General features: G+C 45.5%; 1 protein-coding gene across 1 annotated transcript; it reads right to left on the bottom strand.

The window, feature by feature from the left end:
• Window positions 1-21,301: 21,301 nt before the first annotated feature.
• Window positions 21,302-23,506, bottom strand: ADRA2B (adrenoceptor alpha 2B). Its single transcript, XM_042477379.1, has one exon. The coding sequence runs from the start codon at window positions 22,976-22,978 to the stop codon at window positions 21,647-21,649; it is 1,332 nt and encodes a 443-aa protein (XP_042333313.1). The 5' UTR covers window positions 22,979-23,506; the 3' UTR covers window positions 21,302-21,646.

Genomic DNA, 23,506 nt, shown 5'->3' on the forward strand with positions numbered 1-23,506 from the left:
GGAGCAACGGATGCAAGTTGCAGGAGTAGAGATCCCACCTCAACATTAGGAGGAACGTCATGATGGTAAAAGCTGTTTGGAGGGCTTTAAACAGAGGCTGGATGGTCCTATGTTGGGGATGCTTTGATTGAGAGTTCTTGCATGGCAGAATGGAGTCCGAATGGATGGCCCTTGAAGTCTCTTCCAATTCTAGGAGTCTATGAAAGACATATATTTGCATGCATGACAGAAGGGGGGAAAGTGGCACAAACATGGCCATGTGGCTGAAAATAATGTGGAGGACTGGAGATATGGACGGCTCTTTTGCATCAAAGTGAGTTCCAGATGTGTCTGGCTGATGTGGCCCTGAGTTATGGATGTGTGTGCCACATATATCCTGCAAATCCCAAGAGATGCTCAGCCGGGCCTTGGTAAGCTTAAACCAAATTCGCAAAAGCGCCACTTTCAAAGGAGAACAATGTTGGCAGGCTGCAGAGTAAGCCTGTTTCCTCGTAAAACAAAGATCTGCTGCATCTCTGTGTGCCACCATTTCACTTTCTTACTGGAAGCCAGGGAGAAAACAAGAGGAGTCATTTCTTGAAAAGATAAGGAGGGAAAAAAATAGCTGGGGCTGCAGTTGTTCCTCCTTTGCTCTTCTTTATCATAGCCTAGCCTTGGCTTTCCTAATGTTATCATCTTCTTTTCTGCTATCTTCTTTTCTGAGAATAAATGGGAGGAGAGGGGCAGAGGAAGATAGCAAACCACTCTTTTTCTTTTTGCTTTTCTGTGTAAATCACACCGTTTTTCTGAAACTGGATTGTACTGAGCTGACTTACTTACAGCCCAGCGCAGGGGGGACCCTTTTGCAATGGGGTGAGATTCACTTGAAAATATTCTATATATATATGTTCCATATATGTAAAAGGAATGCTGGGAGTTGCAGTCCAGCAACATCTGGCAGGCTGTGCAATTCCCATTTTGCAGGCAGGATTCCCTTCTGAAGAGGAAGCATCGGAGAGGCCAACATCATCATTACTGCATAGGCTTCAATTAGCAGGAACTGTCTCAATGAATCCTCTGCCTTCCCACTTTTTCAGCTGCTTTTAAAATGTCCCAGTTTCCATCTCCTCCTCCTCTTGCTTTCCTCCTTTGTCCCCAGCTTACATCAGTTGCTACAAACGGGGTTCAAAATGGGAAAGTAATGTGCATTCAGTTAACTCAGCTGGGAAGAAAGGAGAGGATGGGGCAGACTCTTGCTCTTCCCAGTACGTTCTGGCAAAAGCAAAATGCTGCAGTCTCTCTTAGCTTGTCTATTCTTGCTCAGCAATAACTTGTGCCATCTTGACTGCACTCTGGTATTGCTTGGCCACATCTGTCGTGGTTATCATGTGTAAAATATTGGAAGATAGCATGGCATAGTGGTTTGAGTGTAGGGCTCTGGAGAGCAGAGTTTGATTCCCCACTCAGCCACATAAATGCACTGAGCGACCTTAGGTGAGTCACACCTTCTCAGCCTCAGAAAAACCCATGATAGGTTTGCTTTAGGGTCTCCGTCAATTGGAGATGACTTGAAGGCACACAACGCTCACGAAAGCTGCTTTGGACCTGGCATAAGGAGAAAGGAGGGGGTATGAATTAAATCAAACGAAGAAAATGATGCTATAGCCGCTTGCAAACTACATCCCCTGCTCCCTTCTCTTGGGAAGGAAGGCTGTCCTCTCCCACTTTGCCGGCTCCGGTTCTTTCCCATCAAAAAATTAAACTGATTGCGGCAACGGCACAGACAATAAAGAAACCGGAGCTCTACAAATGAAGCCAATATATTTATGGGTTGGCCCAGGCCGAATTTAATATCTCTGTGTGTTTACACTCAGCAGCGGAGAGGGAACAGAGCAGGTAACTGATGCTTATCTTCTCTGACGCGAATGGCTTGGCCCCAAACAGCAGGAGCGATGTGTCCACTGTATAACAAACACAGACACACACAGAGAGAGACACACGTGGGAGATGCACACCAGTCGGACAGCTTTCTAGCAATTGTTTAAGAGGGGGCATAAAGATAGGGGATTGCATGGTGCAGTGGTTTGCGCATTGAACTATGACTCTGGAGACCAGGCTTTGAATCCTGGCTCATTTATGGAAACCCATTTGGCCAAGTCACACTCTCTCAGCCTCAGCGGAAGGCAAGAGCAAACCTCCTCTGAACAAATCTTGCCAAGAAAACCCCACCATAGGTTTGCCTTAGGGTCACCATAAGTCAGAAACCGCTTGAAGGCACACAGCAACAACAAACCCACCTTACAGGGTCGTTGTAATGTGAACGAGAGCGATGGCGTGATGTGGAGCACTCCGGCGACATTTGAAGTGCGCCGCAAACACCAGATGTCATTCTCAGGCAGACAAAACCATTAAAAATTAAAGGCTGGTGTTCTGATTTAATTCCATTCTGTTTAAAAGTTAATGGTTTGGTGCCTCTTCATCTGCAACTCTTCCTTATAGATTCTGCCCCCTCTTTAAGCAGAATTTGGAGGAGATGTTGGAAGGAGGCAATTAGCACCTTTTCGGGAAGAAATCCCGCCTGCAAGGATGGCCGCCTTATGCGCAACCCTCAGCGCATCACGCAGCCACACCTGAGAAGTTTCAAATTTGCAGCTTGCAACTCTCTGCCATTCCTTGCAATTATAGCTGCCCAGTGAAGAGAAACAACCAACTATAGATAAGGGGAGAGTTTTGGCAATAGGAAGTCCAATTTTGCAGGTGCCTTTTCTTCTCTGCTGAAGGAAGGATTTGTCTTTTAGTCTTTCAGGAGCATCCAAGACCCTGAGGCTGAATGGCCCAAACCGGACACTTAAGGACACAGATACTTAAGTCACAGACACTTAAGTCACAGACTTCAAGGGCCCAAAAAGATAGGCCAAAATAAAGCTGCTTCAGGTCACTTTGGAAGTGTGGTGCTTAAATGACGCATGCGTCCTAAGAGGCTGGAAGTTGCACCAAAGCCACGCTGTAGTCCTAAGGACTGGAGCGCAGCTTTGGTGCAGCTTCTGGCCTCTTAAGATTTGCATGTCATTAAACAGCATACCTCCAAAGTTAAGCAAAGCAGCTTTATTTTGCCTTGTCTGTTCGAGCCCCAAGTCTCCTGGTTTTGCAGAGACAGTCCCCAGTTAATCCTCTGCCTTTCCACTTTTCCAGCTGATTTTAAAACATCCCAGTTTCTCTCTCCTCCTCTCACTTTCCCTCCCTTGTCCTCAACTTGCTTCTGTTGCTGCAAATAACTGCAACAGATAAACTTGTCCTCTGCTCCTCTGGCTCTCCACCAGCCACAAAATGGATGGGATCAAGGGTGGGGAGGTGCGGGCTACAGCTAAGAAAAGGCAGTTTGGGGAAGAGATTGGGTGGGAGATTATCTTAGCTCCATCTCGAAACTACAACTCCCATTGCAGGAGCGTGGCCATCTTGCTTGGGGCTGCAGAACGGACAACGTATTTCTTCTTTCTTCTTCCCCTGCTTCCTGTACCTTTTTGTCAGAGGCCATGCTGCAGATCGATCCTGAAATTAAGCAGGACTCTTGGGGATATTTATATCTTCCCAAAGCACTTTGGTAGCAATGCTGGGAGATAACCGTATTAACCTCCAAGGCCCCCAGGCAAATGAAAGCAAGGGTGGGCAGAAGGTTTTGTGGTTTGTTTTCATTCGTTTCAGACACAGAGCCTTTGGAAAGAGAGCGTTATATAAACGGTACACAAACATGCGCTCACAGGTCACTCTGCACTTTGAATGGCCACCTGGGTCGCATTTGCAGGTCATGCAACGTGACAAAGGGATCAGATCATGGTTGGGGTTGGTTGTGCTCTTGCAGAGCGCATGGGAAAGCTTTCTTTCTTTCTTTCTTTCTTTCTTTCTTTCTTTCTTTTTGGATGACAACCTCCAAAACCAAAAGGTCGACTCGAAAGCTGAACAGATTTGTGAGAGGCAAAACCCAACTGTCCTCCCATTAGTTTCTCTGTTGGAACCAAGACGTTTGGGGACCTGGGATAGAAAATCAAATTGGGACCCATTTTGGTCTCTTTCGTTAACAGTGTAACATGAAACGCAATGGCTGAGTTTCAGCATCAGGGTTGCATTCGAGGCAATTCATGGCTCCCACATTGGCAAAGCTGAGGATCCACTCCAGAGAAAAAGTGGGTCCTGTTTTGATTTTTCATTCAGATGTCTTGGTTCAGCCCCAACAGGAAAATGTACAAGAGGGCTGCTGGTTTTTGCCTCTTACGAATTCAGGCTTTGGAAGGAACTCTCCATGATGTTGAAACTTCTCTCTAAACATGTGAACACCTTGGACAGTTCCTGTCCAACCCTCATATCCACATGGGAGCCATTCCCATGGTTATCATGGATGGACAGAAACCATGATTAACCAATATTTCCTGCAGACGTTGACCACATAGTCATGCTGGAGGGCCTCCAGATGGTCTCTCTAGGCATCTGGAGGTCATCCAGTGCGACTCTATGGTCAATATCCAATGGAGGTTGACCATAGAGTTGTGCTGGAGGACCTCCAGATGTCTAGATAGACCTTTTTTCTTCCAGGTGTGGGCAAGCAAAACTGTGGTTACCGATCCCATGAATATGAGGATTGAACTGTATTTAACCCTGGAATGGATTCACTATTTGGTTGATGATCATGGATTCATCGCTTATCACATATATAACGTTTAAATAACCACTAGTCTAGGGTCCCCAGATTTCAGGACCTTGCCCTGAGTCTCTTGGGCTTTTTTCTCAAGGCAATGGTGAAGAATCTCAAACTAAGAGCGCTGCCTTAAAAGATATGTGTAAATATGTGCATGCATGCATGTACTTGGGTATATGTATCTCCTCCTTTGTCAGACTAGGTGCTTTTTTATTAGGCATCCTTTGTGCAAGTGTGGTTGGTTGTTGCTTAAGCCATCATACTTAATGGCATCAATAGCCCCCTTGTAACGTCACCAGGGCTCACATCACAAGGGATCATCCCCAAATTTTGGCGCCAAAATCTCAGGGCCTGGGATAGCTATGATCTGGTAGCCCCCTCAAAAAACAGCAACATTTGACCAGCAAATCTGAACTAAAGAGGCTACAAATCTCTCTTCTGTCCATAGCAGCTGAGCTGCAGTAGTCCGCATCTGTGAACACAACCATTTAGTGTTATCAAGAGTTGAAGAAAGTGCAGAAAGCCACATTGCAGGCCATCCAACAATAACAAACCTCAGGGATTAAACATATTTATCTGTTAGAGAAAGCTTCCAGGGCAGTAATCTCTCTTCATTACGGCTGACAAGAGGCTACCATCAGGACAGAAGGCAGAGAAAGGGAATGGTTTCCATTTGGCAAAGGGGTGTGTGTGTCAGGCAAGGTTGCATTGGATCGCCCTGTTTAACTTGTACGCCAGACGTATCATCCATAAAGCAGGATTAGACTCGGAGGACAGAGGCGTGCAAATTGGAGGAAGGAACACCAGCAGTTTAAGCTATGCAGATGACACCATGCTCCTCGCTACTTGGAAGGCTTCCTGAAGAAAGCCAAGCAAGGAAGCGCAAAGGCACCTTTACAGTTGAACGTTAACAAAAATCGTGAAATGATTTCACACGATGTCGCACCAAACCCATTGTTAAAGTGGTCACAAAGAAGCACTGGCATCTTTTTACTTTTGGGATTTTAGCGACAATGCATGTTCGATTGCGCTTTATCTGCGCAATTGCGTGTGATAATCATTCGCGCAGTTACATGCCGTTTTTTGCTTTATTTGGAGGATGCTTTAAATGCGCTTTAATCTCTCTTTAATGCCAAAATTAGCCCCAGTGTGATAAACCCCATATAGGGCCTCAATGTGAATGCATGAACTGCGGACAAGGAATGATCAGGTGATAAATAAGGCAGGAAGGTAGATAGGTACGGAGGGAAAGAGATGATGGAAACAGGTTTCCAGTTCCAACTATACTTTTACAATGGATTGTTAATATGTTGTCATGACAACAGATGTACCATTTAGAGTAATTATTGGTGAACAACACAACAGCCATGAAACAAGGAGAGATAAAAGGTTGGGGAGAGAGTTGTTATTCATCACTAAAACACTTTCTGGATTAAACATCTCTGTTGTGTTTTTTATTCAGCATCACTAAGATGGGGCAGCGGACTAAAAACAAGCCCAGGGCCCATAAGAGCAAAGCGGCACTGACTTGTGTTCAGATGGAAACATATAGGCTGCATCCACACTGGAGAAATAACCCGGTTTGGGACCGCTTTTCAGCATCCTGGCTCAAGGCTATGGAATTCTGGGAGATGGAGTTTGTTGAGCAAGTCAGAAAGTTTAAACTTTTAACCTGGAAATCAAATCACGTTTGTGTTCCCAGCATGCTGTTTTTATGATGCTTTGACTTATCGGCGGTGGGGCATATTTGCTCTAGATTAATTACAAGATGATAAGCGGGGAATTTATTCCACCGTGGAATTTGGACAAAAGCAACAAGGCATGCTGGAGACACAATGACAATTCGGAAAGATAAGACGGGGCTGTTCTTTATCGCTCTCTTTCTCTTTGTCTATTTCTCTACACTGACTTCCCTTTCTGATCAGAAAGCCAATTCTCCCATCGCAGAAGAGTCCAAGGAGGCTGAACGATGCTGTTATCCTCCTGAAAAGTGGAGATTACCAGCAAGGTTTGGAATCAGATATATCACTGGGGAGTCCTGTCCAGATTATAGCTGAAACAGTGCCAAAGAAACAAGACAGAGATACAGTATTTTCTGGGGATCCCCACCCCAATGTCAACAGACATATACTATACACACACAAAAACACACACACCCACACATATATATGTGAGTGTTTGAGTGTTGGGCTACAACTCTGGAGACCAGGGTTCAATTCCCTGCTGGGCCATGAAACTCACTTGCTCTCAGCCTCAAGGGAGGGCAATGGCAAACCTCCTCTGAACAAATCTTGCAAAGCAAACCCCAAAATAGAGTTGCTTTAGGGTTGACATAAGTCCGAAAGCACTCAGCATCAGAAGACCCAAGCGTAAGCCCAAGACATGGCAGTATCTGGCCAAGGAGCGTGCAATTGCAATATATATGTTGATGGAAGGGATATTGGCAACTCTAGCTGTGACCCTCAGGAATGAATCTGCACGCCCAGCCTCTCTCTCAGCCATCTCTGGGATTGCAAAATTAAGCAATGTGAGTGTCATTAGTAACATTGCCGTCCTCTTTCACATGCCCTCTGCTCCACACAGAGTAAACCTGGACCACTTCCCAGCTCGGCTGACCAGAGGACTTCATGTCCTCCCCAGGCTCTTGAAAATGGGACTTTTTCCTTTTTGGCCTCTCGAAGCTTCAAGTGGGGAAAAAGACCGGGCAAGTAATAACCCACTTTAAGGCTCAGAGACTTATGTAACATCAAGGTTCACCTGCGCATTTGCACCCAGAGCATTCAGATCATGGCTAGTTATTGAACCTGGAAATACTTCAGTTGCTGTGCAGCAACACACACCCTAAAACACCCTCACATCTTGGGGCCTAAGTGGTTACAATGAGCTGGCCAGGATCCTGTGTTAAAGGCACATTGTGAAAATTTGTCATCGCAGGTTGCACAACCAAATGTTGTGATGGGCAATGCACAATGTGCAACCATGCAAACAATATGCAGTGTGTGAAGGTGAACAATGCACAGTTCCACTAATGTAAAATTCAGAGGCATGTCAATGTTCAGGACTGACCATATGCATAAGGGAATGTATGCACACCTACAGTGTTGTCCTATGACTCTGGAGACCCATACTAAGGGTCCACTGCATTCAATGGGTCTACTCTCATTGGGACTAATGATACAGGAATGGGAATTGTGCAGCCCTCCAAATGTGGCTGGACTGCAATTCCCAGCAGCTCTTGTCAGCATAGTTAATGTTGAACTTTTCTAGGAGCTGCTGTTTCTTGTCTGTCTCCAAGAGACGCATGATTCCTAGGCCAGTATCTGGAGCCCATTATCTTCTCAATTTTTGCAACATCTTCAGCTTGAGCAACGGGGTAACAAGGGTTGACACGGACGATCCTGCGCATGATCCACAGGGCTGAACTGGTGGGTTATCTGGCGTTCTTTCGACCTACAAGGCTGAGTAGCTCATTAAGCGTTTGCAAGAAGTCCTGCAGACGTGCTTCAGATCAGCAGGGTCTGAAGCCCTCCAGATGAGAGCTTGGTGCCAAGTTTTCCAGCTTGCTAGCATCTTCCAGAAAGGACAAGGAGACAAGGTTGGAGACAGAAATATGAGAGGGTACATAACTGGGCAGCGGAAAGGAGGGTAATGCTTTCCAAAAGTTCAATGAACGTACTCCGTAAGAGATGAGGACTCACGTTCTTGAAGACGTGGTGGAAAAGTTAGGAGAAGGAGGATGGGATGGAACCATGACCCAGCAAGTGCTCCACCTAAATTCCTGGGAAAAGAGAGAGAGAAAAGAGGAAAGGAAGAAGCAGAGACTGCAGAACTGGAGAAATGAGGACAGATAACAGACGGCAACGTAGCTCTAAGGCCTTTATTTATTATGTATCAGCCGAGAAGCTCCATCAAGGTTGCATTGTGCAGAGATCTCTGGTTGCTGGTTATCAATAGGCGGGTGTAGCGACTGTACTGTGCAACCTCTGCGTTGAATGTTGCCAAATCCAATGCACAAGAGCACCACATACACATGCATCTGCGACACTGTACTGCATGGGTCTGCTCTGTATAGAGATGCAAAGAATATTCAAAAATACTTTTTAAAAAACCCAAGGAGAATAAGCAGTTTGCTTTTGCCTGAATTTTCTGGGAAAGGAGTCAAATTTGCTTTTTTGCACTTTTGCACTTTGAGCTCCGTTTGCAGGAACTGATATAAGCTGAGGACGAAGGGAAGAAGTGGGAGGAGGAGGAGGAGGGAGAAACCAGGACGTTTTAAAAGCAGCTGAAAAAGTGGGACGGCAGAGGATTCACCGGGGCTGTCCCTGCCAAATCGGGCATCGGATAGTTCCCGACAGAAGGAAACTCAAAGACGGCTAAAATGAGTCCAGTCTTACAAAAGGAAGCCTGTTTCGAAGGAAAACAAACCGATGGTGTTTGCTCTGCTGCTCCAGTGCTCTCCAGTTTCCGATGGCCTTGAATCATGGTTGTTTCCTGACGTTAATAAAGTGGCTATTGGAAATGTTATTACTCCAAGCATGTATTTATAGACATTGGGGGCAAAAAATGCAGCGGGTATTAAGTATTCCTTGGGCCGCTCTTTGTATTGTAGCCAGTGGATGGGAAACCAACTATGCTTTTAAATGTAGCAGAACATGATAAAGGGAGTAGCAAGGAAAAGGGAGAAACACTAGCCCTCTTCATGCAAGGTTTATTATTGACTACTATCATGTCCAGTTTGCAGGGACAGTCCCCCCAATTAATCCTCTATCTTACCAGTTTTTCAGGCCCTGCAAATAGGGACGGTTGGAGTGGAAGGCATGATAGTAGTCAATAATGATCCTTGGATGAGGAGGGCTGGTGCGTCTCCCTTTCCCTTGCTACTCTCCTTTTAAAATGGCCCAGTTACTCTCTTCCTTGGTCCTCAACTTACTTCATTTGCTGCAAACTGTGTTCAAAAGCCAAAAAGAGTTTGCATACAATTAATTCAGCAGAGGAGGGTGCAATCTTATCCTTCCCAGTTGGCTCAGGCAAAAGCAAACTGCTGCAGCCTGTGTTGGTTCGTCCTTAGTGATAACCTTTACAGTCTTGATCACCCTCCGATGTTGCTTGGATGCATGTGTCCCTGTTTCCATCTGCGAAATGCTGCAGGTGGGTAGGTTAAAGCACTCTGCCCTTGAAGGCATCAGAAGCTCCAGCGACTGCAAACTGTAAATCCCAAACTGTGGTCTGCTGCTGGGTGCTTTTAAGAGGCCAGTCCCGAATCTCAACATGATTGGCTTCCGGTTTTGTTTCTGAGCCAATTTCAAATTGCCAGTTTTGATCTCCAGTTTTATTAATTTATATAATCTCCTTTAATGCGGAGGCGGCGGCTGCGCATTTACCTTCATTATTCTATTTTAAAATGTTTTAACTGAGCATTTTGCAATGAACCGCTTATTTAATCTTTTTTTTAAAAGCCCCTTTGTACTCTAAATTGTTTTAGCTGCACTTCATTTTAAACTATGTGTAAGTGGCCTTGCATCCCACAATGGGGATAAGGTGATATAGAAAGGAAAGGATATATTACAATAAGGATAAGATAAAATTTAGAGCCAGTGTGATATAGTGGTTGGAGTGTTTGGACTAGGACTCTGGAGACCAGGATTCGAATCCAATCTCGGCTATGGAAACCCACTTGGGCAAGTCACACACTCTCAGCCTCAGAGGCAAAAACCTCTCTGGAGAAACTTGCCAAGAAAGACCCAAGATAGGTCATCCATAAGTCAGAAATGTATTGACACACAATGGCAAAATAAAATAGCAAAGGTGTGTTGGGGAGACAGCTAGGACTGGTCATTGGTTTTCAGTGGCCACATCATCACTTTGCACATGTGCAGAAGCACTGTCCCATTAGTCTGCCAGAGGTTGGGGAAAATGCTTTTGGGTACTATAACTCCCAGAAAAACTTGTAGCAGTACCCGAAACCCACTTCCCCCAACCTCTGAATCCTTCAGCCTCGCATTGGGTGCTAATACACACGAAATGCGCCTCTTGGCGGTCATCTAGCTCTGACATGGGGAAAAGGGGATTCCTCAGAGGTCTGTGGGAAACGGGAGCCTCTCTTTCCAGAGGAAAAGCAGTCGTCCAAGGGATCCATCCGAAGCCTTGCAAGATGTGTGGGAAGCAGCTGGAGGCATGGAGAACAAATCCCCAAAGGGTCTGACGTTGCACACCAAAAAGCACCCTCTTCCCAGCTTTAACTCCTTTGCGGCAAGCCAGGCGTATTTCATCAAACCTCCTCTCCTTGTCTCTGCTTCTTTCCCTCCATTCCAGGCAGGCTCCTCCAGCTTTCTTAAATGCAAACCTTGAATTTTGCACCCACTTCAAATTTACACCAAAGTTTTGCAATTGTCCCCTGGAACCCTTTACTCAAAATAAACTCAGGGCCTTTTAAGTTCGGACTAATACCCAGAAAGAACCAACACGGTCGCTCTCCTCTGGACCCAGCATATGTCACTCAAATAAGAATAAAAAAGCAAAGGCTCACACAGACTCAGTCTTTTTTCAGACAGTGCCCTTGCCCTGAGATTCTTCCTCTACATCTGGGAACCATAGATGTAGAAAAGGAAAGAAGCAGAGACAATCACTTCCAGCAACCATCGATCTGGTCCCTGAAGACTCTGGCCTCATTGAGTCGAAGCGATGAAGGGATTTAGTGCCGAATAGATGTTCGCACTAGTCAAAGTGCGACCGAATTTGCCTATTTCAATTTACTCCGCTTTGTGTTCACATTCATTGCTAGGATCGAATCAAAATGGAGTTGCGTTGCAGGGAACCAAATCCAATCAACGGCACGTTCACACTTGTTGCTCTGAATCAATTCATTTAAAAAGATGCAGGGAATGCCGCACAATCAGAAAAACCGTTTTAACTGGGTTTAATGCTGTGCCACCCCCCCAGCAAACTGTGCCAGAAATTCGGCGCAAGTGCAAACAGTGACCCTTTAAAAGGGTGCATGATGTAGTGCGAATGAGGCCTCTGACTTTTCCTTTTTTGAGGATTTCACCTAGACCCTTCCCAGCCTCGTAAGTCACCTGGATCTGCCAAAGTGGAGCTGCTTGCTTAAGCATTTAGCTTGTGGCTTTTTTCAGCGCTTGGAGAGCTAGGCATACATTATCTCAGGAACCATTTCCATGGCTCCCTGAGGATCGAAAGCTACCCATTAAGTTGGAGTGATGTGATAGGAAGTCCCCGTGTAATTTTCTTCTTGGAAAAACAGCCTCACGTGGGAGGAGGGCGTTTAGCATTTGGTGCCTACCAGGTTTTCTATTTGGCTTTTCTCTCTTTGTGTTGAATCGCAGCTTTTGAAATGGGGAGGGGGGTTAGCCAAGTGTCTCTAGGATGGTGGCAAAGAAGAATGGGATCTCTGCCCAAATCTCGGCGTTGATCCATATGGATGGATTGCACAACTACTTGTGTAAGAAGAAAAGATCCCTTGCACTCTACACAGTTGCATCTTGACTCTCCTTTATCCCACATTCAGAAATCCAAAATCCAAAACCTTTTTCATGGGTGGCTGAGACAGCGACGCCTTTGCTCTCCGATGGCTTGGCATGCTCAAACTTTATTTCATGAACAACATTATTTTTAAAAGTGAAGTATAAAATGACCTTCAAGCCATAGATATAAAGTGTATATGAAAGATAAACAAATTTCATGTTTAGGGTTGGGTTCCATCTCCAAGAGCCCCCTTGACAGATTGCACCAGGGATTCGGCGCAAGTGCAAACAAGGGCCATGTAAACCACTTCAAACCGTTTTGCAAACCGGTTTATTATGTAGTGGGAATGGGGCCCTAGTCCCCAGCTCAGACCTTAAATGGCCCTGAGTCGGGAGATAACCAGGTACCATCTTGATGACAAGTTGGAGAATAACTCTGGATCTGGAGATTTCCAAAGGCTCATCAGTGGTTAATCCTATAAATAACTTTGTCTTGACCGTGGAAACATTTTGTTCCTTTGAAAACAACACAGCATTACGATTTCTGCAGCCTCCTTCTCAGCTCTGAGCCCTCACTGCTCTCTCTTCCCACGTTGGGTTGCTGTCAAGAGTTGTTTACCCAGAATGAGTGTCCTTATCTCTAAATAAATAGCAAGGCCCCCAGAAACCTTCTGCAATGTGTCGAGGAAGGAGTCCGGTTGAAAGCTCCTTGGCTAACCTCAAGGAGGGTCATCCACCAGCCTCTCATTCCTGCCTCTCTTCTCTTTCTCTACAGGGGTTGCCATCCTTAGCATCACACCAGGCAGAAATCCAACAGGTTGATCCTTTCTCTATCCCCTGGATTTCTGCCTGATGTTCCGAAAGCAGCTGGGTCTCATGTTGTTCAGGTTTTAAAGGCACCTTGCGAAGAACAGCATCTATGGGTGATGCAGCCTTTAGCTGGCTTCTCCCGGGGAGTATACCTTGAAGGCACACCACCACCACCACCACAACAACAACAACAATAACATAGTTGGGTGAGAACCTTTTCTAGGAATGTGATTGTGGCATCAAAGGCACCAAATCCTGTCTGATCTTGGAAGCAAAGCAGGGGCAGCCCTGGCTAGTCCTTGGATGGGAGACTGCCAACAAATACCAGGTGATGCAAGCTCAATTTCAGAAGAAGGATTCATTGCCCAAGAAAACCTTGAGACAGGATGATGGTGATGATGATGATGAAATAATAATAATAGACACATTGAGGAGGAGTACAATTGTTGCTGCGTCTGTTGGCATTGTTCCTTAGCAAATCCAGGCTCCATCTTGTCTCCGTTCCCGAGCCTTAATCCCATGGCAACTATATTTGGAGCTCCTGAATGCAAGTCATGTTCAGGGAATATAAATATGTTTTCCTTTCTTTCCTTCTTTCTTTTTAAATGTCTTTCCCCTTCAATAAATTGCTCTTCTGCATACAACATTATCCATTCAATTCGGCTGCACCGCTGAGACATTCATGGCTACAGAGAGTCGAGCGGCGCCCAACACTGACCCAAATGAAGGCCCCACATGGAGCTATTGCAAAATCTCATTCATTCTTAAAATAGCTTCTGGGACGTCTTTATTTTTATTTATTTTATTTTTGTTAAACCCCATTCTGTGCATACAACGGGAGCGGGAGAGAAATCCATTTCATTGACTGCGCAAAAGAGTGCCCATTGTGTTGCCCCCCCAAAACTGAATGTTTTCCAACACACGAGGAGTTGGTTTAAGAGGAGGGCAGAGGGTTGTTTTGGTGGCACACGCCACTTTGCATTTCTAGCCATTGGACTCTTCATTTTGGACAACGATGTTATTTTTGTTTTCCCCGGAGCACTCAGTTTGGAGCAGGGCTGAGTGAATATTGTTTTGTGGCCCTTAATGCATCCAGAGTCCCTTTTTCTGGCCAAAAAAAAAAAAAGGGGGGGGGAGTTCAAATTGCGTGTCCTGGAAACCTTCAGGAGACATGATTCACCTTTGCAACAGGTTGCAGCAAGGCTATTCTGCACTGTTTGCTGAACCAGATGTGAAGATCTGGTCACTTCTCAGTTTTGAGGGTGCATGAGTTGCTACACATGTGTCTCCCAGAATATTCCAGGGGCAGAGAATTGTGACCCCCCCCCAGACACCCCACAGTTGCCCACCATTGCTTTGTCCTCCAAACTGTCCTCCATGTGGGTATGCAAAGCATGCAAAAGGATCTTGTAACACCTTTGCGACTAAAGGCCCATACAGACAGGCCAAAATAAAGCTGCTTCGGGTCACTTTGGCGGTATGCTGTTTAAATGACACACATCTCTTAAGAGGCCAAAAGACCTGAAGATGCCAGCCACAGATGCTGGCAAAACATCATGAATAAACTCATCTAGACCATGGCCACATAGCCCGAAAAACCCACAAAAAACTATGGATGCCGGCTATGAAAGCCTTCGACTTCAGCCCAGTCCCTGGTGTTTGTAAGCAAGCCTGGGAAAGGTGACTTGTTGTGTTTGAGATATTGGAGCTGTTCCTATTAGATTATCATGAGCCAGAAAGATCCCATAAGGCATTATATCTCACACTACCAGGACAGCAAGGCAGTGGCAGCATTGCCTTCATGTTCAGCGCATAGAATCATTGCGTTAGAAATTAGGAGGGTCATCTGCAAATTTATCTAATCACCTTCCACGGCCACTTCAGTCCACCTCTGTGCCACAACTTGTGGATTTGCTCCTAGACTCCTTTGCCCAGACTATGCCACTCAGGGTTACCAACTTTTCTGACAGCTGTGATTTCTAAACGTTCTCAGAAAATGCAACAGTTAGCAGGGAAGGAGAACATTAATCTCTAGAAGGCCTGCAAAGATGCATTTACAAATCCCTACTAGTCAAGCCTCTGCAGAGTCCAGCAGAAAAGTTGGCAACCCATGGAGCAGAAGACAGGCACTTGGCGACTTAATCTTCTCACATAATTCAGGGGAAGTTTGCTTAAAGTAAACACATTCCTGTTGTTGTTTTTCCTAAGCGCAGAACCATGGGGATGATTTGGTTCAGAATTGCTCAGCGTTTTGGCACCAACAACAAACTCCTTTGCTTACGCTGTTTGGCATTTATTCCACAGCAAAAAAACCCTGAAAATCCTTTTGCAAAAACCCTCCGTATTTTTGCGATGGGAAGGTTGCTTTCCAAAAGTGCATCCAAGATCTGGGAAAGCACAGAGCTGCCCGGCCCACTGCAGTTGGCTCCGAACATCGCGCTTTGGAAGAGCATCGCATACTTCTGATTTTGCCACAAATATGTTTGAGATCCCGGAGCGGAAATTATTTCCCAACTGTTTATAGCGATCTGATCTTATCATTCAGTATAAATCTAATTTAGGAGGTGAGGGAAGGAAGTGAGAGATACAAACACATATGCATGCATGGCTGCTTTTGTATGCCTTAGCAAATGTTTGAGCGCAGCCAACTTGTAAGATCTAGGGTACATTTGTCATTCTTCCAACCATAGCTGTTGTTATTGTTGTGGCTCAAATCATAAAATCGTAACATTGGAAGGGAATCCCAGGGATCATCCAGTGGTTTCCAAACTTTGGTCCACCAGATGTTTTGGACTTCAGTTCCCATTATTCCTGATAGCCATGTTGGGTTTCTGAGAGTTGAAGTCCAAAACACCTGGAGGACCAAAGTTTGGGAATCACTGAACCAACTCTTTGCCATGCAGCAACTCACATTGACCTTTGTTCCAAACCCAAGAGTCCTCCATCTTTCAAGGTAGGCAATTCCACCCTCAGGAAGTTCTTCCTAAATCTGACCTACTAAAGTTGACTTGTTTGTTCGCGAGGTTGTTTTCTGCTACTCCGGAAAGTAAGGGCACATCTACACTGAAGGAATAATGCGGTTTGACACCACTTTAACTGCCATGGCTCCATCCTATGGAACCCTATAATTGTAGTTTGGTGTGGTGCAATCATTCTTTGGCAGATGAGGCTAAAGACCTTGCAAAGGATTCCATAGGATGGAGCTGCGGCACTTTAAAGTGGTGTCAAAATGCATTATTTCTACCATGTAGACGCATCCTAGAACACAAACCAGCTGACTGAAATTACAAGAAAAGCGATTCCACCTAAATGTTAGGAAGATCTAATTTTTTTACTGCAAAACCTGTGTTAACAGTAGAATCGATTGCCATGGGAAATGGTGGACTCTCCCACTTTGCAGATCCTTCAACAGAGGTTGGTTGTGCATCTCTTGGGCGAATTGTAGTTGCATCTACTTGCATGGCAGAGGGTTGGATTAGATGGCCCTTGTAGTCTTAATCTGGAACCACTCTTATCCTTGACATATCTGCAAGGTCTGAGAAAAACTACTTTCAGTACTTCTCAGGCTATCTGATATGGAGAACTGGCTTTTCCCACCACCACCACCACCCTCTCTTTGGGTATTTAAATCAGATTATCGTGTCACTTCTCAGTCTTCTCTATGCTAAGCATACCCAGCTCCCTCATCCATTTGTCCTAAGACTTGTTTTCCAGACCTCTGACCATCTTGGTCACCTTCATCTGGATGCATTCCAGCTGTGAGCCTAAAAGTGCATACGAAACATACATGAATTTCACGTTTAGACGTGGGCCCCATCTCCAAAATATCTTATTATTTATATACCAATATTCCAAAATCCCAAACACTTCTGGTCCCAAGCATCTCAGATAAGAGAGACTCAACCTGTATTGCACTCCTGTCAATGCAGCCAAGAATTGCATCTTCTTTTTAAGCGATTGCATTACACAATCTTGGGATTTGTAGTACGTACGGAGAGGGATGATCCCAAACTATCATTCTCAAATGACCGACAAGCAGGGTGAGCAGACATCCTCCTTTACCAGGACATGTCTTACATCTCACCTTTCTGTCCAGGAAGAATTCCAAAAAGTCCTCCATTTTGAGCATGACCAAGAATTTACATTTATATGAGCGTTTTCGGCTTTTACGGTGCCACGTCCTCCATTTTTCTCGAACGCCGTACATTTTGCGCTGCCTTGTCCTCCTTTGCGGAGATGGCACCTGGTCACCCTGCCCACCGGGAAAGAGACTGAGGATTAAAACACATTATGTCTGGAGTGTAGACAGGCAACAGACCCCCATAATCTTCCTTATTTGCCCAAATGGGTATTCCAAGCAAAAAAAGGATATACCATACATACTCGATTGTAAGTCGACCTCATATTGACCCGTGGATTAGTCAACTCGGGCTCCTTGGGTCCATTGTGAAACCTAAATTTCTAGACTTATACATGAGTATATTCAGTAATTCCAGGTGAGCTGAAACCCCTCTTCCAATAACCGGCTTTGTTGTTGTCGGTTTTTCCCACCGAGGATGGAAGCTGATAAACCCAAACCTCAACATTCATCAGCCGTTGACAAGTCCCGAATCAAGATGTAGATATGGCCTTATCTGTTTGAAACTTCCCACCCACGCAAACACATCAACCCGCCAGCAGTTTCCAAGGCTCAGCGATGTAAGATTCATGAAATGCTGGGGGGAAAAGAATTAAATGCATTTATTCCTAAAGCGGTGTGGTGAACTCAGGCCCGGGGACCAGGGTTCGAATCCTTGCTTAGCCATGGAAACCCAAGTCACACTCTCTCAGCCTCATAGGATTGCAAAGGCAAACCCCCTCTGAACAAATCTTGCAATAGGGCTGTAATAGGGCTGCCGTAAGAAATGACTTGAAGGCATACAATCACCACCATTTATAGGGTGGGAAAAAGAGGAGAGATTTGGAAAAGGTTTGCTGTCCAAATTTAGTTGTTATATATATATATATTTGGAACTTAAAGGAGAAGGGAAGATAATGAAACAAAACCCATGCGGCCAAATCACGCAGAGATAAAAGAGCCTCGTAGAGAAGGAGTACTTAGCAAATGGATCTATTCTGGTGCGCATTGGGAGAGAAAAGCATTTCAGGAAATTGGCTCCTTCAATTTTTCCCCTTAATGAGCCATAGAAAGAAGAAGCAAAAACTAGAAGGGGAAAATTGCAGACAAATCTCCTTTCCCATCCCAACAGCAAATAAAATAATAATAAATTCCAGTTTTATTTCTGCCTTCGCAATTTCAGCAGATGTCAACATTCAACGGGGAAACGTTCTGGAATATGGATTGCCAACATTGGCTCAGTGACTCAGGTTGCCAAGTTCTTCCCAGGAGGGCTCCACTGTCTCTAACATCCGCACTAGACTTGCTTTTTTTGCCTTCAACCCCAGCTTTGCAGAGAGGCAGCATGGTGTAGTGGTTTGAGCGTTGCACTGTGACTTTGGAGAGCAGGGTTCGAATCCCGGCTCAAGCACAAAAGCCACTTGGGCAAGTCACTCTCTCTCAGCCTCGCCATAAGTTGGAAACAACTCAAAGGCGAACAATACCACACGCATCCAAGATGGATTTAAGACACTCTGGTCTGATCTGCACTGCAGAAATAATGCAGTTTGACACTGCTTTTAACTGCTGTGACTCAGTATTAAGGAATCCTGGGATTTGTAGTTAATAGTAGTAGTTGTTGTTGTGGCACCAGAGCTCTCTGACAGAGAAGACTAAATGCCTTTTGTGTTGGAATTGTCACATCTCCCCATTACTGTGCATATAGCAACCTTACTGCAATAGTCATATATTGCAGTATTCTTCTACATTTCTTCTCAATCTGATCATCCCTGGAGTATATTATCTCTGAACATGCAGGCTCCATCCAATTATAACCGCTGACAACTGAACTCTCATCTGAGGCTGCATCTGCACTGCAGAATTAATGCAGTTTGATACCATTTTAACTGCCCTGGCTGCATGCTACCGAATCCTGGGATTTCTAGGTTGTTGTGGCACAAGAGCTCTCTGACCAAAAAGGATAAATCTCAGAGTTACAAATCCCAGAATTGCATAGGTTAAAGTTAAAGCAGTGTCAAACTGCATTATTTCTGTAGTGCAGATGCAGCCCCAGATAGAGCTCTGTCTTCCAAAGCAAGGATGGAGAATCAGATGTTTCCCACTACAGTTCCCACATCCAATGCCATATTCTCCAACATTTCTCAGATGAAAACTGGGCCACATGTGGCCAAGCAACATCAGAGTATGGCCAAGACAGGATGCAATTGTTCATTAGGAAAAACGTACAAGTTAGGAGAGGATGCAACAGTTTTCTTTGCTTGAGCCAACTGGGAAAAAGAAGAATCTATTCTTCTCTTCTTCCATTCGCTGCGTTAATGAATTGCAAACTACTTATGCATTTTGAACTCAGTTTGCAGCAACTTGAGTACGCTGAGGACAAAGGCAGAAAGCAGGAGGAGGAGGAGGAGGAGAGAAAAACCAGGACGTTTGAAAAGCAGCTGAAAAAGTGGGATGGCAGGGGGATAATGAGGATTGTCCCTGCTAAACTGGGACTGAATTGGGGTTATGTTGCAATTCCCATTTGCTGGTTGGGTTCAAAATATTGGAAAGGCTACACCAAAATATCCTCGCTCTAGATCAGAAATATGTAGATAGTTGGATTGGACCTTCTGCCTCACACACCAAGCTTCGGAAAGTTACTTTTTGGGATTGCAACCCCCAGAATCCTCCACCTAGAGATGTCCTAGTAATTCTTGACCTACTCTCATCCCAAAACATTATGCGAAGACTATAACTCCCAGAATCCTCCAGACAGCACAAATATTTTGGCAAAGGTGATTTGGGTAGCTGTATCTAACGGGAAGTAGAGCGGTTTGAGTGTTGGGCTACGACTCTGGAGACCAGGGTTCAAGGCACACAACAACAACAACAACAGCCAAAAGGCACCTGATCCTTCCTGATCTTGCAAGCTAAACAGGCTCAGCCCTGGTTAGTCCTTGGATGGGAGACTGCCAATAAATACCAGGATGATGGAGGCTGTATTTCAGAGGAAGGAACTGGCAAAACCACCTCTAAGGATGCCTTGCCGAAGAAAACCCTCTAGGAAAATAATGGGTTTTGTCTTAAGTCGACAGGTGACTTGAAGGCACACGCACACAATATTTAATTTTTCCAAGATCTAGAAAGTGTATATTTGTGCAAAGCAAGCTGTTCCTATGAATATAGGTGCACACCAGCTTGGGTTTTTCTCTCTCATCAGCCGGCAATGTTAAATACTAATAAAATGCATCAAGAAGCCAGCTGATGCTTCGTCTCAATGTGTTTGGAGGGGTACACACTCTTGCGCATGCATACACAACTCCAACCAAATCTGCTCAAAGACTTTGGTGTGTTATCTGTTGGGACTCAAGAAGCAGTGAAATAAGGAACCATAGAAACAACTGTGGTTTAGTTTCTCTGCCTTTAACCACAGCCACGAATGCAGAAAGATAGCAGCTACAGCTTTTCCTGACGTTGAACCAAAATGGTGAATAAGAATTAAAGGAATGGGAGCAGGGCTTGCATTTAAATATCAAAATATTATTATTATTATTATTATTATTATTATTATTTTCATTTGTCCAAAGCTGGCAGTAACGCAATGCACCCGACAACAAAAGTTTAGTTCCAATGTCCCTTTGGAAATGCAACCTTCAGGCGACTTTTGCTTCCAGCCCTTTAACAGCAGCCTGATGTGCAAGTTATTTGATTTCCCCAATAATTCCTATATACCACTTTTTCTATTAAAGGCAGAGGAGCGATCCATTTTATTCTGGCAACTGAATTGGGATCAGATCAGCTTCATTTGTCCCTGAAAAGGAGAATTTTCTACCTTATTCCTGAGCAGCAAAAGGGAGGGAGAAAGAGAAGAGTGGTCTTTGGGAAAACATATTCATATTTTACAGATATAAAAGTGATGGGTTTGTTTGAGGCCTTAACTGGAACGGATGGCTTTATCTGAACAAACTCAGTGGGCAGCACAGATAACATTGGAGAGCTGCCAGCCGAAGGAAGGTGGCAGCGTTGTTGTCCTTGTGTGTTTCTTCTGTGCCTTAAACAACATTTTGATATGCAGCATTTAGCACCTGAAGCTTTTCCCAGCATGGAGATGGAGAACAAATAAGCCACATTATCTGCACCTCAAACAGCTGCTAATGGCACAGTGACAGCCTCCCTTTGCAAACTTGGCAGCCCTCAATCGTACCTCAAGAAGAAAGTTTCAATTGAGCCAAAGAACCAGGCAGAAGATTATTATTTTTGCCAATGGCACATTGTCTTTTAGTGAAAAAATACTTTGCCAGAAAATACATACATATGCGCATGTGTGTGCATCAGTATCTCTAACTGCATGTGCACACACACACACACACACACACACAACATACACACACTCAGGAGCTGAAGCAAAATCCACATTTTCCAAAGGGCCAGTTTCTCTCCAACACTCACCTTGCCTCCCTTCTCTTTGCAGACACACAAGCCAACCAATAAATAGAAATGTTGTGGTCTGTCCTTTCAATAGCCCTCTATGGGAGTCACTGTGCATCCGGAGGGTCTCCCGCCCCCGCCCCTCGTTCTCAGGCCGTCTGAGTCTCACCAGGCTGTCTGAGTCCACTGCCTGCAAAGAATCTTCCGGAAGGCCTTGCGAAAGTCCTGGTTGAAGATGGTATAGATGACCGGGTTCAAGGAGCTATTGCAGTAGCCAATCCAGAAGAAAAACTTGAAGGTGCTGTCGGGGATCGGGCAGCGTTTGGCTGAACAAACGGCCCGGAGGCTGTAGAGAAAGAAGAAAGGGAACCAGCAGATGACAAAGACGCCGATCACCACGGCCAAGACGAAGGTGAACCGCTTCTCCCGGTTGAGATGGGTCTTCCTCTTCCAAGGATTGGCACTGAGGGTCTTCACTCGCCTCACCAGCAGAATCTCCCCTCTGGCGGTGGCCAAGGTGTCCATGACCGGTGGACAACTCTCAGGGGGTCCATTGCCCCTCTTGACACTGCCATGGGGTGAGTTGTCCTGTTGGCTGGACCCCGATGATGGCTTCTTCTCAGGCGGAGAATGGGAAGGGCTGGCTGGTTCAGTCTCCTTGACCTCCTGGCTCACGAGAGAAAACTTTTCAGTTGAGCGAGTCACTGGCGGGTCATCTTCTTGGATGGGAACCTGATGCCCGTTGGGTTCTCCTTCTCCTGGCATCTTCAGTTGGTCCTGCTTGGGGGAGGTTTCGCTGGACGGACCGACTTTGATTTGGGGTACCCCTTTTTCTGCCTTGGCTTTGGGCTTCTTAGGGTTAGCTCCTTTCCGGCTCCGACGCTTGGCAATAAAGTAGATCCTGATGTAGACCAAGATCATGATGAGACAAGGAGCAAAGAAGGAGCAGGTGCTGGAGGAGAGAATGTACCACGGTTGTTCGTTGAGTTCACACCTCTTGGCATCCTCTTTGGTGTTGTTGGGGTTCTCATTGAGGACCAACGGAGGCAGAGATATCAGCGCCGCTATCAACCAGACCACCAGGATGGTGCATTTGATCCTCCGTGGCGTCCTCTTGGAGTTGTATTCGATGGCTTGGCTGACGGACCAGTACCGGTCCAGGCTGATGGCACAGAGGTGCACTATGGAGGCAGTGCAGAAGAGGACATCCAAAGCCAGGTAGGCCTTGCACCAGATCTTATCAAAGTACCAATAGCCCATCAGCTCATTGGCCAGGGAGAAGGGGATGATGAGGGTGGCCACCAGGATGTCTGCAGCCGCCAGAGACACCAAGAAGAGGTTCTGGGGGGCTTTCAGAGACCGGCTGGTCAGTACGGCAATGATCACCAGAACGTTGCCAAAGATGGTGAAGAGGATAAGGAAAGTGGTGACGGCAGCAATGGCAGCAGTGGCTTGGATGTTGTAGCCTTCATGGCCACCCATGACGGCCATGGTCATTTTGAAGGGATCCAACCAAGGTAGCTCACTTGCTCAGCTTCATATGAAGAGGTCCGGCCGAGCCAAAGTCCCCATTTCTATGACCCAGAGAAAGAGAAGGAGGTCTGAGAGAGAAAAGCCAAGATATTGCTTCCAACACTTTGTGCATGCACTGGGAACTTCGCATCAGGAAAACTTGCTGTCCCAGCTGGACTGCCAAACTGTGCATGCAGCTGTTAAATAATCCACTGCTAATTCAAAGCACCACTCCCTTTGGTCCAGCGCTGCAAAGCCACATCCATCTCCTTCTGGTCTTTTGTCCCTTCTGATATGGCTCCATCCAAACAGCTTGGGATTTTTATTCCATCAACTTCTCTCTCTTGCTGGGAAAGTTGAGAACATCTATTTGCAGTGCCTTGGCTGTGCTCTGGCTCTCCTTTTCTCTTCTCTTTCTCTGCCGGCTGCATGGATGGACAGACCCATCCTCTCCATGCCTTTTGAGAAGAGCTGCAGGAGGAGTTGGGGTTTTTCTCTCCACTCTGAAATCTC

This window comes from Sceloporus undulatus, chromosome 6, assembly GCF_019175285.1.
Source record: "Sceloporus undulatus isolate JIND9_A2432 ecotype Alabama chromosome 6, SceUnd_v1.1, whole genome shotgun sequence".
Classification (NCBI taxonomy): domain Eukaryota; kingdom Metazoa; phylum Chordata; class Lepidosauria; order Squamata; family Phrynosomatidae; genus Sceloporus; species Sceloporus undulatus.

Bases quoted from the DNA above. Each gene is read 5' to 3' on its own strand.
- ADRA2B (XM_042477379.1), bottom strand. From the start codon at position 22,978: ATGACCATGGCCGTCATGGGTGGCCATGAAGGCTACAACATCCAAGCC.